This window comes from Pan paniscus, chromosome 13 (genome assembly GCF_029289425.2).
Source record: "Pan paniscus chromosome 13, NHGRI_mPanPan1-v2.0_pri, whole genome shotgun sequence".
Classification (NCBI taxonomy): Eukaryota; Metazoa; Chordata; class Mammalia; order Primates; family Hominidae; genus Pan; species Pan paniscus.
The window spans coordinates 129,911,208-129,924,896 of NC_073262.2; the positions used below are offsets into that span (position 1 = coordinate 129,911,208).

At 40.6% G+C, this 13,689-nt stretch overlaps 1 protein-coding gene and 1 long non-coding RNA gene across 4 annotated transcripts in view; one reads left to right on the forward strand and one right to left on the reverse strand.

The window, feature by feature from the left end:
- The window catches only part of COL4A3 (collagen type IV alpha 3 chain), a 148,659-nt gene that overhangs the window by 126,462 nt on the left and 8,508 nt on the right, over window positions 1-13,689 (forward strand). Inside the window, exons 38-47 of the mRNA XM_003821829.5 lie at window positions 652-778; window positions 1,951-2,031; window positions 2,422-2,520; window positions 2,727-2,774; window positions 5,129-5,314; window positions 6,134-6,264; window positions 10,482-10,554; window positions 11,303-11,374; window positions 11,463-11,588; window positions 12,428-12,526. Of these exons, the coding sequence (XP_003821877.2) occupies window positions 652-778; window positions 1,951-2,031; window positions 2,422-2,520; window positions 2,727-2,774; window positions 5,129-5,314; window positions 6,134-6,264; window positions 10,482-10,554; window positions 11,303-11,374; window positions 11,463-11,588; window positions 12,428-12,526 (1,042 nt within the window). The remainder of the gene's footprint in view (window positions 1-651; window positions 779-1,950; window positions 2,032-2,421; window positions 2,521-2,726; window positions 2,775-5,128; window positions 5,315-6,133; window positions 6,265-10,481; window positions 10,555-11,302; window positions 11,375-11,462; window positions 11,589-12,427; window positions 12,527-13,689) is intronic.
- The window catches only part of LOC117979478 (uncharacterized), an 89,868-nt gene that overhangs the window by 57,065 nt on the left and 19,114 nt on the right, over window positions 1-13,689 (reverse strand). For all 3 annotated transcript variants that reach the window (XR_008624601.2, XR_008624602.1, XR_004670340.2), the window contains exon 2: window positions 12,907-13,102. This is a non-coding gene — a long non-coding RNA (uncharacterized LOC117979478). The remainder of the gene's footprint in view (window positions 1-12,906; window positions 13,103-13,689) is intronic.

The following is a 13,689-nucleotide window of genomic DNA, read 5'->3' on the forward strand; positions in this document are numbered from 1 at the left end:
ATTTTAATTGGCTACCATAGAAATTTTGTAAATCTTTATCAAACCTATATGTTCGGGTTTGTCGTAAAACTGAAGTGAAGATTTAATGAACACTAAATCATTGGAAGGTTTTTAAAACATGTGATTGACATATTTGCATGCATAGCATTTGTAGGATACATCTTTATTTAGTCTATTTCTTTCTTACTCCCAGCTACTCATCACAATTTGTAATTATATATTTGTGTGATTATTTAATATCTATCTCCTTACTGGTCTCTGAAGCTCCATGAAGGCAGGGACTGTGTATGTCATAAATCTATATAGGTTACCATTATATCCTGGTAAAAGCCGGCTTCCTGGGTATGCTACCAGTGCAGTCACAGAAATCCTGTGCTAAGAAGGGCCTCCACACTTGGTCTGATGCTATGCTGTTGCTGTCTTGAAATTCGCTTTAAAAAGTTTTAAGGGAAACTGCATTTTCATTTTGCACTGGGCCCCATAAACCATGTGGCCGTCTTATTCCCAGCACCTATCACAGTGCTGGCAGATAGCAGATACTAAATATGAATTGATGAATGAATGAAAAAATTAGTGAATAAAGTTTATGCTGAATTCTTACCACATATCCTGCTTATATGAGAATTTTAAAGGTATTTGACTACATTTAAGGGGGATCCAGGACTGCCGGGTGATATGGGAAAGAAAGGAGAAATGGGGCAACCTGGCCCCCCTGGACATTTGGGGCCTGCTGGACCTGAGGGAGCCCCTGGAAGTCCTGGAAGTCCTGGCCTCCCAGGTAAGGCTTGGGTTTACAATTCTAAAAGCTGGAAGCATTACTCAGAGTATAGCCCTCCTGAAATCATTGTGGTAAACAGAAAGCTATTTATACTTTTATGCTGCAGTAGCTTTTATTCAACTTTGAACTTCAAATTCTAACACACTAAGAGAATTCATTAAGAGAGCCCAATTTTACTAATCAGCCCATTTGGACTGAAATACGAAAATATGTTCCTATAAAAAACACTTTTGAAGAACTGCCTCAACAAATTCAGCCCAAGGATACAAAATGTTAGCCGTTATACAATCATAATGTTTGTATTAGTTTGTCCAGGCTTCCATAGTGAATTCCACAGACTAGGTGGCTTAAACTACACTTGATGTTAGCCAAAAGGCTGAGAAGCGATTAGGTGGCTTAAACTACAGATGTTTATTTTCTCACAGTTCCAGCAGCTCCAAGTCTGTGATCAAGCTGTCGGCAGTGTTTGTTTCTTGTGGGGCCCCTGTTCTTGGCTTGTGGATGGCTATCTTCTTCCAGTGTTTTCCAAGTGTCTTAACCTTCTTTTCTTACAAAGACACCACTCACATTGGATTAGGGCCCACCCTACTGACCTCATTTTAATTTAATTACCTCTTTACCAGCCCTATCCCCGAATACAGAGTCACGTTCCGAAGTACTGAAGGTTAGGACTTCAGCATATGAATTTGGGGACAACACAATTCAAACTACAACACTGTGCTGTGACTCTTTTTCGAACCCATTTCTGGATTGAATTTTGGCTTTCTGGCTTATTAGCTTACAATTCAGGTTTAGGGTTTTGTTTTATTAAAAACAACTGTGAAACTATCAGGTTGCAGATTCAGGTCTTACTTAAATACAATAAACTACCTGTTCAAATACAGAAAGTTTCAATAAATTTGCATTTAACTCGCAATTAAAATAAAATCGCATATTGACTGGTGCTTGTGGTTGGTGTACACACATCTTTGAAAGTGATTAGACACATCTCTGCAGTGGTTCTCCAGGAAAATAGCAGCCTGGACAAAACCATGGGGTGACCTTGCAACAAGAGAGCTTCCTTAAGGCCAGCGTGAGCATGGTTGACTATAAAAACAGACCGTTTCAGTCACTGTTGTAATCATTTATCTTTTGGTGATCTTTTTTCTTCCTTCCCCTCTCTTCATTTCCAGGAAAGCCAGGTCCTCATGGTGATTTGGGTTTTAAAGGAATCAAAGGCCTCCTGGGCTCTCCAGGAATCAGAGGCCCTCCAGGTTTCATTTTTGTACTTTCTCTTTTTCCTTTTCATGTGGGAGGCACATTTTCTCCTGAGGTTTGGATTTCCGTAAACCTACTACTCTATAGAAGGTAGCTCCTAGTTACTCAGTATCCAGACAAAAATGCAAAAAAAATGGGGTTAGATATTTCTATCTATTTAATTCAAATATTTGGCAACCTATTCCAAACTGATAATCCTCATGATAATAGTAATCTGTACGTGGTTTTCCCTGGGAACATAGCTTCACATAGCTACAGTTCTGAAAAACAGCCTGTTTAACACAATTCCACACATATCCCTGGTATTCCCATTAGGCCACTGGCAAGAAATAAATCCTCTTTTTGTATACCATAGTTTGGGGTTTTTGGGGTTTTTTTTTTTTCAGGTCTTCCAGGATTTCCAGGATCTCCTGGACCAATGGGTATAAGAGGTGACCAAGGACGTGATGGAATTCCTGGTCCAGCCGGAGAAAAGGGAGAAACAGGTACAACTTGCTCATTATCTTTGATCCGTTAGTGTTATTTTGGATAGAATCATTAGTAACAGTGTAATCCTGTGCTGCTCTAAAGATTTTTCTCTGATAGAACTGATTCTCTTTCACATGTTTTCGGTGTGTACTAAACTTTAGTCATAGAAATATAATGTAATGAAATTGACCAACTATTAACATGCCAAGATTATCTCTTTCAGGTTTATTGAGGGCCCCTCCAGGCCCAAGAGGGAACCCTGGTGCTCAAGGTAAACAGTTCTTCTTCCCTGTCCTAATGTACACATTTTCAAGGAGAGAAAGCAGTTGAATATGCTTGAAATATAAAGTAAGCTTAACCTAGTGAATTAAAGATGTTCCAATAGTAATACAGGATATTTATCATCTTGGTCTTCAATTTAAAATGTTTAATTATTACCATCACAACAAATGGAATGAATTAGAAACTGTGATTCAATTTTGGAATTTCCTACTAAGAAAGTCTTGAAAAGTAAAAACGATTCTTCTGTATATGTCTTGCTGTTGTTAGCATGGTTTAAAGATACCACCTCCTAAAAGGTGAAGGTGGAACTGATGGGTTCTCAGTAAGCATCTGTCCCTGCTGTTCTGAGACACAGGAGTAATCCGAATTCTTTCCCACCTGTATCTTCATAGGTCTGATTCCAACTCCCAGATCCAGCTTGCGGTCCATGCTATTGTTTATTAAAGGCGACCCAGAGAGTCTCTCAACATCTCAGACATGGCAGTTTACTGAACATGTCATTCAGAGTATTTACAAGTTTTTTGTTTGGCAGGCCACAGATCTGGATTTCTCATGTCAGTGCTTTACAAGATAAACAGCTTCTTTCAACTCTTCCATTTTCTAGTCAAACCTTCCAGGAGAAACATCAGATTGTTTGCACATTTCATTGACCCGTCTCAGCCACGCGTCCTATGAATGGGAGCATTTCATTAGCAAAGAGGCCTAACACACTGAAGGGCCCTAGTTATTGATGTTCATGCGAACCAGCAAAGAGCAGCTGGATGCCAATGAGAAACTCAGTTGGGCAGGAACCACCTCTTGACAAAACAGTTGAAGTGTAAAAGTAGACAAGAGCTGTTCTCTCCCATTTGTTTCTTACTGGTTTGATTGTTCTTTCGGTTGAGCTCAGTATTCCCACATCTCTCAGACCTCTCCTTTCCCAATGAGCACGAAGGCTCTTCCTGTTCCACAGTGTAGCTTTAGAATTTTGGTCAAAAGGAGAGTTGCTCTTCATGTTCCCAGGCTAACTCACAGTTTAACCATTTGGAATGAGAACACTAGCTTTTAACTGGAAATAAAATTTGGTATAAAACGGTCATACCTTAGGTTTAAAGCCTTAAAACTAACAAATAGCCTAATTATGTAAGTGAATGATTATGCACCTCAATCCCTCTAGGATAACTAAATATGGAGAAGAGTTCATTGAGACTTGGAAGGTATGAATCCTTTTAATTAGTTTATTCTCCCAAATCCTAAAAAGAAATCATATTGCAGAGCATGTAATCATTTTAATGAACATGAAATATATAATCCAAGCCATCTTGGTACTTCAGGTCATTGCCATGCAAATACAGTATTACAAAGCTTGGAGTGAACTGAAGTCATCTAAGCACTTTCTTTTAAAAGCATAAATTACAGGCATTAAAAAGCTAAAGGATGTGAATAGACATAGGGCTAGATCGTCAATATTCATCAGTTTTATTTTCATTGTAAGTCTTTACTATATAATAACTCCCCAAGCCCTCCCCTGAGCTATTAGCCTCCCTCTCCTTCTCCCTCTCCTTCTGCACATCTATCTTCCGTTTTCATGCCATTTACTGCTTCTAGAATAACACAGAGATGGGAGAGAAGAGGGAGACATTATTTGCAATTCATACAATATTTTTCATTCGTGAATGTCAAAGCACAATTTCTTGAAGGTTTTCTAAGATGAAAAATATTAGTATTAACCTGTGACCTTTTTGGAGGGTCTTTGGTAAATCCAAACCTCCTGCCACTAGTATTCCTATTATGGGGAATGTGTGGGGAAGTTAACTAAAGGACAGAATAAAGACTGCAATTTTGTTGCTCCTTTGTCTGGATTTAGCTGGATAATACTTCAAATACACACATCAGTGCTACGCAGTTCAGCTTCTTATGCTCTAACGAATTATCAGTGACTCAACAATGTCAACATGACTGAGTTAATAAGCTGATAATAACTGGCTTATATTTATATAACACTTTAGAGCTTATACCACGCTTTTATGTCTGTATGTTATCTCACTTGATCTGAAAGAATTAGCTAGAACAGGTATTACCTTCATTTTTTAAAATAAGAAAATCAAAATTTGTAATAGTAGGTAAATCTGAAGTGACTTTGCCAAGATCGGACAGCTAGTTGGAGACAGACTTAGTCTCAACTCAGTTTTTGTAGCTCTATATTGCATTTACCAGCAATATATTATAAAATATATATTTTAGAAACATATATTCTGAATCTGAACACTTTTAAGCAAAGTACCTATACTATTAAAGATAGTCAAGAACTCTAACCCAACCGTATGGGCATTAAAGAAACTTATTAAGCCTTCTTCTTTGCAGGAGCCAAAGGAGACAGGGGAGCCCCAGGTTTTCCTGGCCTCCCGGGCAGAAGAGGGGCCATGGGAGATGCTGGACCTCGAGGACCCACAGGCATAGAAGGATTCCCGGGGCCACCAGGTCTGCCCGGTGCAATTATCCCTGGCCAGACAGGAAATCGTGGTCCACCAGGCTCAAGAGGAAGCCCAGGTAAAGGGTTTACTTTTAAACAGCATAAAATAACAAAAATCATGTTTGACCTCAAAAGTTTTCAACCTCCTCCTCATGTTACCTTGTTGCTTCTTTCCCTGTGGTCATCTCCATTCCCCCACTACCTGTGGTTCCCATACCCAGCAGTTGTCAAGGCAAGGTAGCCTGTTTGAGGGATGCATAGTTAATAAATTAACGAGCCTGGCTGGACGCAGTGGCTCACACCTGTAATCCCAGCACTTTGGTAGGCCAAGGCAGATGGATCACTTGAGGTCAGGAGTTCAAGACTAGCCTGGCCAACATGGTGAAACCCTGTCTCTACTAAAAATACAAAAATTAGCCAGTCTTGCTTGGTGGTGCATGCCTGTAATACCAGCAACTCAGGAGGCTGAGATGGGAGAACTGCTTAAACCTGGGAGGCAGAGGCTGCAGTGAGCTGAGATTGCGCCACTGCACTGCAGCCTGGGCAACAGAACAAAACTGTATCAAAAAAAAATAATTAGCCTAAAAGACAGTGATGCATTCATTCAACTCTATTTGTTGAATCCCTAGAGCTGGGCTAGGCTCTAGGGAAACAGGCACAGACCCTGCTGTAACAGACCCTCACTGGGGAGAAGCAGATCCTGCTGGTGGGTGCCAGGTGCTTCGCTGGCATCATCTTCTCCTGTCTTTACCACAATCCCATCACATGCTCCAGGGGAAAGAATGTTTGTGGCAATGCTAAGTGAAGGGTTTATACTTCATTAGAAACAATCACTGATAAATAGAACCTTCCAAGCTCCCTGGCTGGCAATACTGACAGACTTTTCATGAATTCAGGTGAGCCTGGTCCCCCTGGACCTCCAGGGAGTCACGTAATAGGCATAAAAGGAGACAAAGGGTCTATGGGCCACCCTGGCCTGAAAGGTCCACCTGGAACTGCAGGAGACATGGGACCACCAGGTCGTCTGGTGAGTATGGATAATTATTTTGACTCATTATTAATTCAATATCAACTTATAATTATTCTTATATTGTATATTATATCGTATATTGTTGATGTTAACTGTATTAGTCCATTCTCATGCTGTTAATAAAGACATACCCGAGACTGGGTAATTTATAAAGAAAAGAGGTTTAATTGACTCACAATTCGCATGGCTGGGGAGACCTCAAGAAACTTATAATCATGGCAGAAGGCACCTCTTCACACTGCAACAGGAGAGAGAATGAGTGCCAAGCAAAAGGGGAAGCCCCTTATAAAACCATCAGATCGGCCTGGCGTGCTGGCTCACGCCTGTAATCCCAGCACTTTGGGAGGCCGAGGTGGGCGGATCACGAGGTCAGGAGATCGAGACCATCCTGGCTAACATGGTGAAACCCCGTCTCTACTAAAAATACAAAAAATTAGCTGGGCGTGGTGGCAGGCGCCTGTAGTCCCAGCTACTCAGGAGGCTGAGGCAGGAGAATGGCGTGAACCTGGGAGGTGGAGCTTGCAGTGAGCCGAGATAGCGCCACGCACTCCGGCCTGGGTGACAGAGTGAGACTCCGTCAAAACAAACAAACAAACAAAACCATCAGATCTCATGAGAACTCACTCACTACCATGAGATTGGCATGGGGGAAACCACCCCCATGATTCAATTACCTCCCACTGGGTCCTTCCCAGGACATGTGGGGATTATAGGAACTACAATTCAAGATGAGATTTGGGTGGGGACACAGCCAAACCATATCATTAACATTGACTTATCGTTAGTACAAGAGTACTATTATACTCTTATAAGTTAATTGCCAGATCAGATGGGCCTGGAGGCAGCAAAAATTTACAATTTTTGATGCATCTGTGCAGTGCGCCTAAGGGAACACAGTCCAGAAGTTTCTGAAAATCAAAAAATCTTCAGAGTTGGAATGATTTGGCCTCTAAGAGGCCTCCAAAACTTTGGTCTGTATGGGACTCACCTCTACAGCACTCCAGATCCTTGCTTATTTAGACCCTGAACAAGTCCAGTGACAGAATCTTCAAAAAGCAGCCGGGAGTTCAGAATCACTCTAAATGACATTGTCACTCTTCCCTCTACTTACAGGCTTTTGAAGATTTCTGCATTCCCCTGTAAATGCCTATTTATTTTCTGCCCCCCAAATGCCAGCCAATGTTTCTAAATAACTGCCATTTCTTTCCAATTATTTTATTCCTGGATAAATACTTGGTTCTTTCAAATTCAGTTTAACTATTTATCAGCCTTGCCTCTATACTGAATACACCCTAGTTTCAATCACCCTAAAAAATATAGCCTCTGGAATGAATGCCCTCCAGAAGTAAGAAGTCAATACCCTGGTGAGTGGCTAAAGGACAGAAGGGTCTACTGTCCGGAACATCACCATTTTAGGAATCAGACCTAAAATTCCACTTGGGCCATTGGGCTGACCTACCTGTCTCCACATTGTACCTGTAATCAACTAAAGCCCATGGGCCTTTTCCTTATGAACTACTACTAAGTTTTCTCCATTATTTCTTGCCTAGCTTGTTGTTGCTGATGTTTATTTGGGACTTAAGTGTAGAACTTTTACATTTATCAATCTTAGACCTCATCTTATTCATTTAGGCCTGTGCACCCAGCCTGCAATCTCTCAATTCATATTCTCTCTCTCAACACCACAGCCGTCGTCCCTAGCTTTCTCTTAGCAGCGTATTAGAAAAGTTGACCCCTCTGTTTACATCAAATCCTTGGAGACAGATGTTGAATAGATGAATGTGACTCAGGGATCATAACTGAGTGTCTACTCTGTACCAATGGATAGAAAAACAAAAAGCTACAGTCCCTTGCCCTAGAGGAGCCCACAATAAAGTGAGGGTGATAGACACAGAGACGGCCATTTTCACACTGTGTGGTAGGAAGAATGCAGGGGGCTGTGGGGACACAGAGGAAGGGTATTTAATCCAGACTGTAGAGGGAAGGTGTTCAGGAAAGATCCCTCCCCAAGGAGATTGATGCCTGGCCTGAGTCTTGAAAGACGCATAGGAGTTATCCAAGAAAATAGGAAAAGCAGGGGTATGGGTCGGGTGGAGGAAAGGAGCTTTCTGAGCAAAATGACAATGGGTGTGTGTGAGTGACACACACACACAACTCTATTACTGGAGCTGAGGTGGGAATGAGGACACCTTGGGAGGAGTCTGGAGGGCTAAGCAGGAGTCAGGTAATGGAGGTCTGGTTTTCTAGACTAAGAAGAGGGAGGAGGACATCACTTGCTGATCCAAGAAACACTTAACAAAGCAGCTCTTTGTGCCCAGAGTTTGCTCTCTACCAGCTGGAATTAATCCCTTAATGAACTGCCTTTTGATGTGGCTATTCACCAAGCTTTAAATCTATCCTTGTTGCTCTATGCAGCAGCCATTTTGTCCACAAAAATATGGTAGAGAGAGCTACCATGGCACATGGCACAGCTCTCTCTACCATGTAAATTGTCAGTGTAAATACATTGACAATTCATATGTAAATACAGAACATCTATGGTATAACTCATTTTGTCCTCTACTAACCTCATCAGTGATGCGTAATGAGGTGCTTTGCCATAGCTCATTGTTAGGAATCGCTCTTAAGCACTCTTGGTATTTGATTTCCAGAATCTAACTTTAAAAGTTTTTTTTGAAAAATGACATATTTGCCCATTTTCAGTCTGTAGGTGTCTCTCATGTTCTCCATGATTCTTTGAAAGTTGCCAATTTGATCCATGATTACATCTAAAGACCTTCCAAAGGACACTGGGATATATAAAGCTTGGTTTGGAAACATGATCTTACTTAACTCCTCTGGTGATTTCGTGGTCATTCATAGGCTTCTATACTTACAGTTGAAAGATATTTCTTGATGGATGTCTCAACTGTCCTGGGGCCTTTAACAGCTCCCTCCTGCTGCCAGGGATAACCCTGGCAACATGCCCTTTTTCACAGTTACCTTAGCCTCAAGAGAACAGGCAGACATCAGAAGCCAGCAAGTCCTTGACCAGATGGTTCTGTTTTGTCTCTCTCCTTTTTTAACAACACTTTATCCAAGCAATCAGATGGTTCCTTCTTTGGTCTTCTTGCTCCAAAGATAGCTGGTTCAAGGCCAGTTTTATCCTTGGCACTTTTCACAACCTTCAAAGCCCATTATTCTCAGTTAATAGCATTATCTCAATTCATATGGACAGTATGAAAGTAGATTTAGCATATATTTTGACAAATAGCTTTTTCCAGAAGCCCTGCTCCCTCCTCCCTCCTTCTATGGCTTTGCTTGAGCATCTCCTGGCTATAAGACCAGTTCATGTGAGCCTCACAAGAAGAGAGCACCTCGTTCCTGCTTAGATTATTGCATCCTTGTCAAATATGCCTGTCAAATACTCTCTCTTGACAACTCCTGTACACTCCCATCCCTAGACATTACTTCTCCTACCATCATGATCAAGAGTAATTTATGGCTCTGCTAGCTTAGTGAGAATGAAGCTTAGGTGCTGTAACTCAACAACGGTTTTGTTGTCTTTGCAACAATTATAAATACAGATTATAATTTTCATTCTGGGCCAGGCATGGTAGCTCACTACTATAATCCCAGCACTTTGGGAGGCCGAGGTGGGCAGATCATTTGAGGCCAGGAGGTCAAGACCAGCTGGGCCAACATGGCGAAACCCTGTCTCTACTCAAAATACAAAAATTAGCCAGGTGTGGTGGTGCATGCCTATAATCCCAGCTACTTGGGAGGCTGAGGCATGACAATTACTTGAATGTGGGAAGCAGAGGTTGCAGCAAGCCAAGATCATGCCACTGCACTCCAGTCTGGACGACAAAACGAGACTCTGTCTCCAAAAAAAAAAAAAAAATCATTCTGGCAGTACTGGGCTACTCCATTTAGGACACAGAATATCCAGTTGAATCCAATACTAAAACAACATACACCAACATTAGAAGGTATGTTTGCTGTTGGGCTTAAGGGAAGCTTTTATTTTACTTTTAAAATGATAGTCCTAAGGAAAGGTTCTAAGTGGCCAGAGGAGTTATAGCCTTGATTGAAAGATAAAAATGATGTCTGCTAACTTCAGCTTATTCTCACCCAACATAATATTATACCCTATTTGCATTTTTGAAAAACTGCTGTGAATTGAGTGATTTTAAAAATTTGTTTTGGTTCTGCTCCCTTTATTTGAAATATAGGGAGCACCAGGTACTCCAGGTCTTCCAGGACCCAGAGGTGATCCTGGATTCCAGGGGTTTCCAGGCGTGAAAGGTACTGTTTTTGTGCATTGCTCTTTATATGCAAATACCATAACCTCAATTCATATTTTAGGGCACACAAGTGTTTTCTGAAGTACAGACAGCTGGGGTTAGTACAAATAGGACCTCAATACGAGTGAAGTAGGAAGGCTCCACTACACTATTTCAAGATTCTTTGAAATAGAATATTTCTCCAAATCAATGGCTCTCGGTAACCTTCTTTTATTTGTGTAAAAGACTGTGATTGGAAGAGAAGTCTTACCACTTTATTAGTTCACATCAAAGCAAATATTCTCTATGTGCTGAAGAGAACTCCTAACGTAACTAACTCTAGGCTATTAGTAAAGCTAGAGTAATAAGCTGAGAAAGTAGGTAGCTATGACAACCAAGCAATATAATTCACCACATGGTAAAACAGGTTTTAATGTGACTTTGTATCTTACCGTAAATATCAAATTGGTTTCTGAACTCAAAAAGTGGACTCTTAGGGACCCTTCCCCTTCAATGTTAAAATACAAGTTCTTAATGCCTACTTCTGGAATATATTTCTTTACAGACTCATTAAGCATGACCTACTGGGTCCCAGTGACATGCCAAAACCTATGTGAACAAAATGAAATTGTAGCCCTTGTGACAGAACCCATAGGACAGAGCCTCCAGGCACACTTCTAGTATTTGTCCTTAGAGTCAATCATCAACCTGAAGAACTAGGAAACCCATTGATCTAAGTGGAATCACACTGTGTCTTTGTTTGTTTTTAGGAGAAAAGGGTAATCCTGGATTTCTAGGATCCATTGGACCTCCAGGACCAATTGGGCCAAAAGGACCACCTGGTAAATAAACGTCCTTACTATTGCTGTCAATGAAGAAAGGTAACGCATCTGTGAAGCCATCATCTTCTTCTTATGTTTATGTCAACAGGTGTACGTGGAGACCCTGGCACACTTAAGATTATCTCCCTTCCAGGAAGCCCAGGGCCACCTGGCACACCTGGAGAGCCAGGGATGCAGGGAGAACCTGGGCCACCAGGGCCACCTGGAAACCTAGGTGTGGGACTGGCAGCATTGACTTGGATCACTAGGAAGTGGTTGAACCAAAATACGTGTAAACTGCTTTGGAAACAGCTGATACAACTTCACAGAAAATGTTGAACATGATAGTGGTTTTCACAATCAGTCTTAGGATTGAGCTCATTTTACCCTTGACCAGCAAATAAAAGACCTTGGAATCTATTGAAAGCAGTTGTTCATAGTATAACTTGAACAAATACACTTTAGGGCAGCATTTTTTTAAATTATTTTTTATTAAGGTAAAGGTATGTCTATCTCCTCTGACAACTGTCAGTCTCGGGGCTCTATTTCTAAATGATTGTCTGAATATACCTGAGTTCTGTGAATTTATACTTTTCTAACATTTTGTACAGCAAAGTATTAGGAAAAAATGATTTAGAAATCTTTTCAAAATACTGGTGTTTGGAAATTGAACTAACCCCTCTACATAAGCACAGCATATCGTAATAGGCTTCTGAATGGAATGATTATGCCTTAAGTTTGTCTGAATCACCTGGGAGATAAAGATGTTACTTATTTGTTTGATCAATTCAGGGACATAGTGAATTCTGGAAGAATATAAATAAAAATTGCAGCACAATTTTAAACTGCCACATTTAGTATCCTCATAGTTCATTTTTGAGAGTCTTGTTTTCTGGGAAGTGGGGCTAACAAGTTAGGTGACTAATCATCCTAGCTTGCCCAGGACTGAGGATCTTCCCAGGATGCAGGACTTTCATTCCTGAAACTGAGAAAGTCCTGGGTTAACGGGATGGTTGGCCACCTTACTTTTCATCCTATATGATAAAATGCAATACAATGTTGGTTTTTGCCTAGGACCCTGTGGGCCAAGAGGTAAGCCAGGCAAGGATGGAAAACCAGGAACTCCTGGACCAGCTGGAGAAAAAGGCAACAAAGGTTCTAAAGGAGAGCCAGGTAAACCCCCAGCTTGTTTCCTCACCGAAGAAGTGCTATTTCGACATACAGAGAAGTCTTGTTCGAGTGGGTGACTATATGAGTTATCTAGGCCTTTTGAGTTTATGTTGTTCAGATCAGACCAAAGGCCAAGGATCAAATGTTCATTTGGAAGATGAGAATCAAGAATTATTGGAACACAGTATTTTTCTGACCTCTTAGCTGGTCAGATGGGCTCCAAACTGATGCACAGTTTAGCCTGAGGACAAATAGAACTAATAAGTCCTATCGGTGTTCTTCTTTCAAAAAGGCCAATACCTGTTTTTAATAACTTATAGGAGTTGTTAGTTAATAATTATTTATAGGAGCAGTACATAAGTATGTAGCTAGAAAAATATTACCTTGGTATGAGTAGAAGAGCAACTTAGTATCCTTTTTTAAGAAAGCCATCTTTTAAAAATGCCATTCTTCATGGTCGTGGGTGCCTGTAATCCCAGCTACTTGGGAGGCTGAGGCAGGAGAATCGCTTGAACCTGGGAGGTGGAGGTTGCAGGGAGCCAAGATCACACCATCGCACTCCAACCTGGGTGACAGACTCTGTCTCAAAAACAAAAAAAAAAGCCATTCTTGAATAGAATTCAACAATTCATGCGTGTCCTGAAAAGGGGCCTCTTAAATATAGTGTTTTATTCTGAACATATGCTGTATGTGTCAGTTTGATACCTGGATCAACATCTACCTTTTGCAGATGTTTCAAAGCACTCTTCTGGAAACTACCTCGATATACAAATCTTCTATTTTTAGGATTGCTGACTTTGTTAAAGCAAGAAAAAATTCTAAATGTGCTTTCTGAATTTACTGACATATATCATGCTCAGATCTACTATATTAAAATGGTAAAGACTATAGACTTAAATTTTTAAAAATTCAAATGTGATGCTAATATAATACTAATTGCATAATTACATATGATTTAATATTGTCATAGGTGCACAGTAGAGTGCTATTAATCATTCAACTTTCCTTAAAGTGTGGTTTTTGAAGTGATAAACCATTCTTATTAATAATTCTATTAATTTAAAAATTTTAATGACCAAGGCTTTAATGCCCTAAGAATGGGGCAACAGCAAGAGCAAGGGCACTGCAATATAAACTTTGTTGAGAACTAATTAGCAAGTAGACAG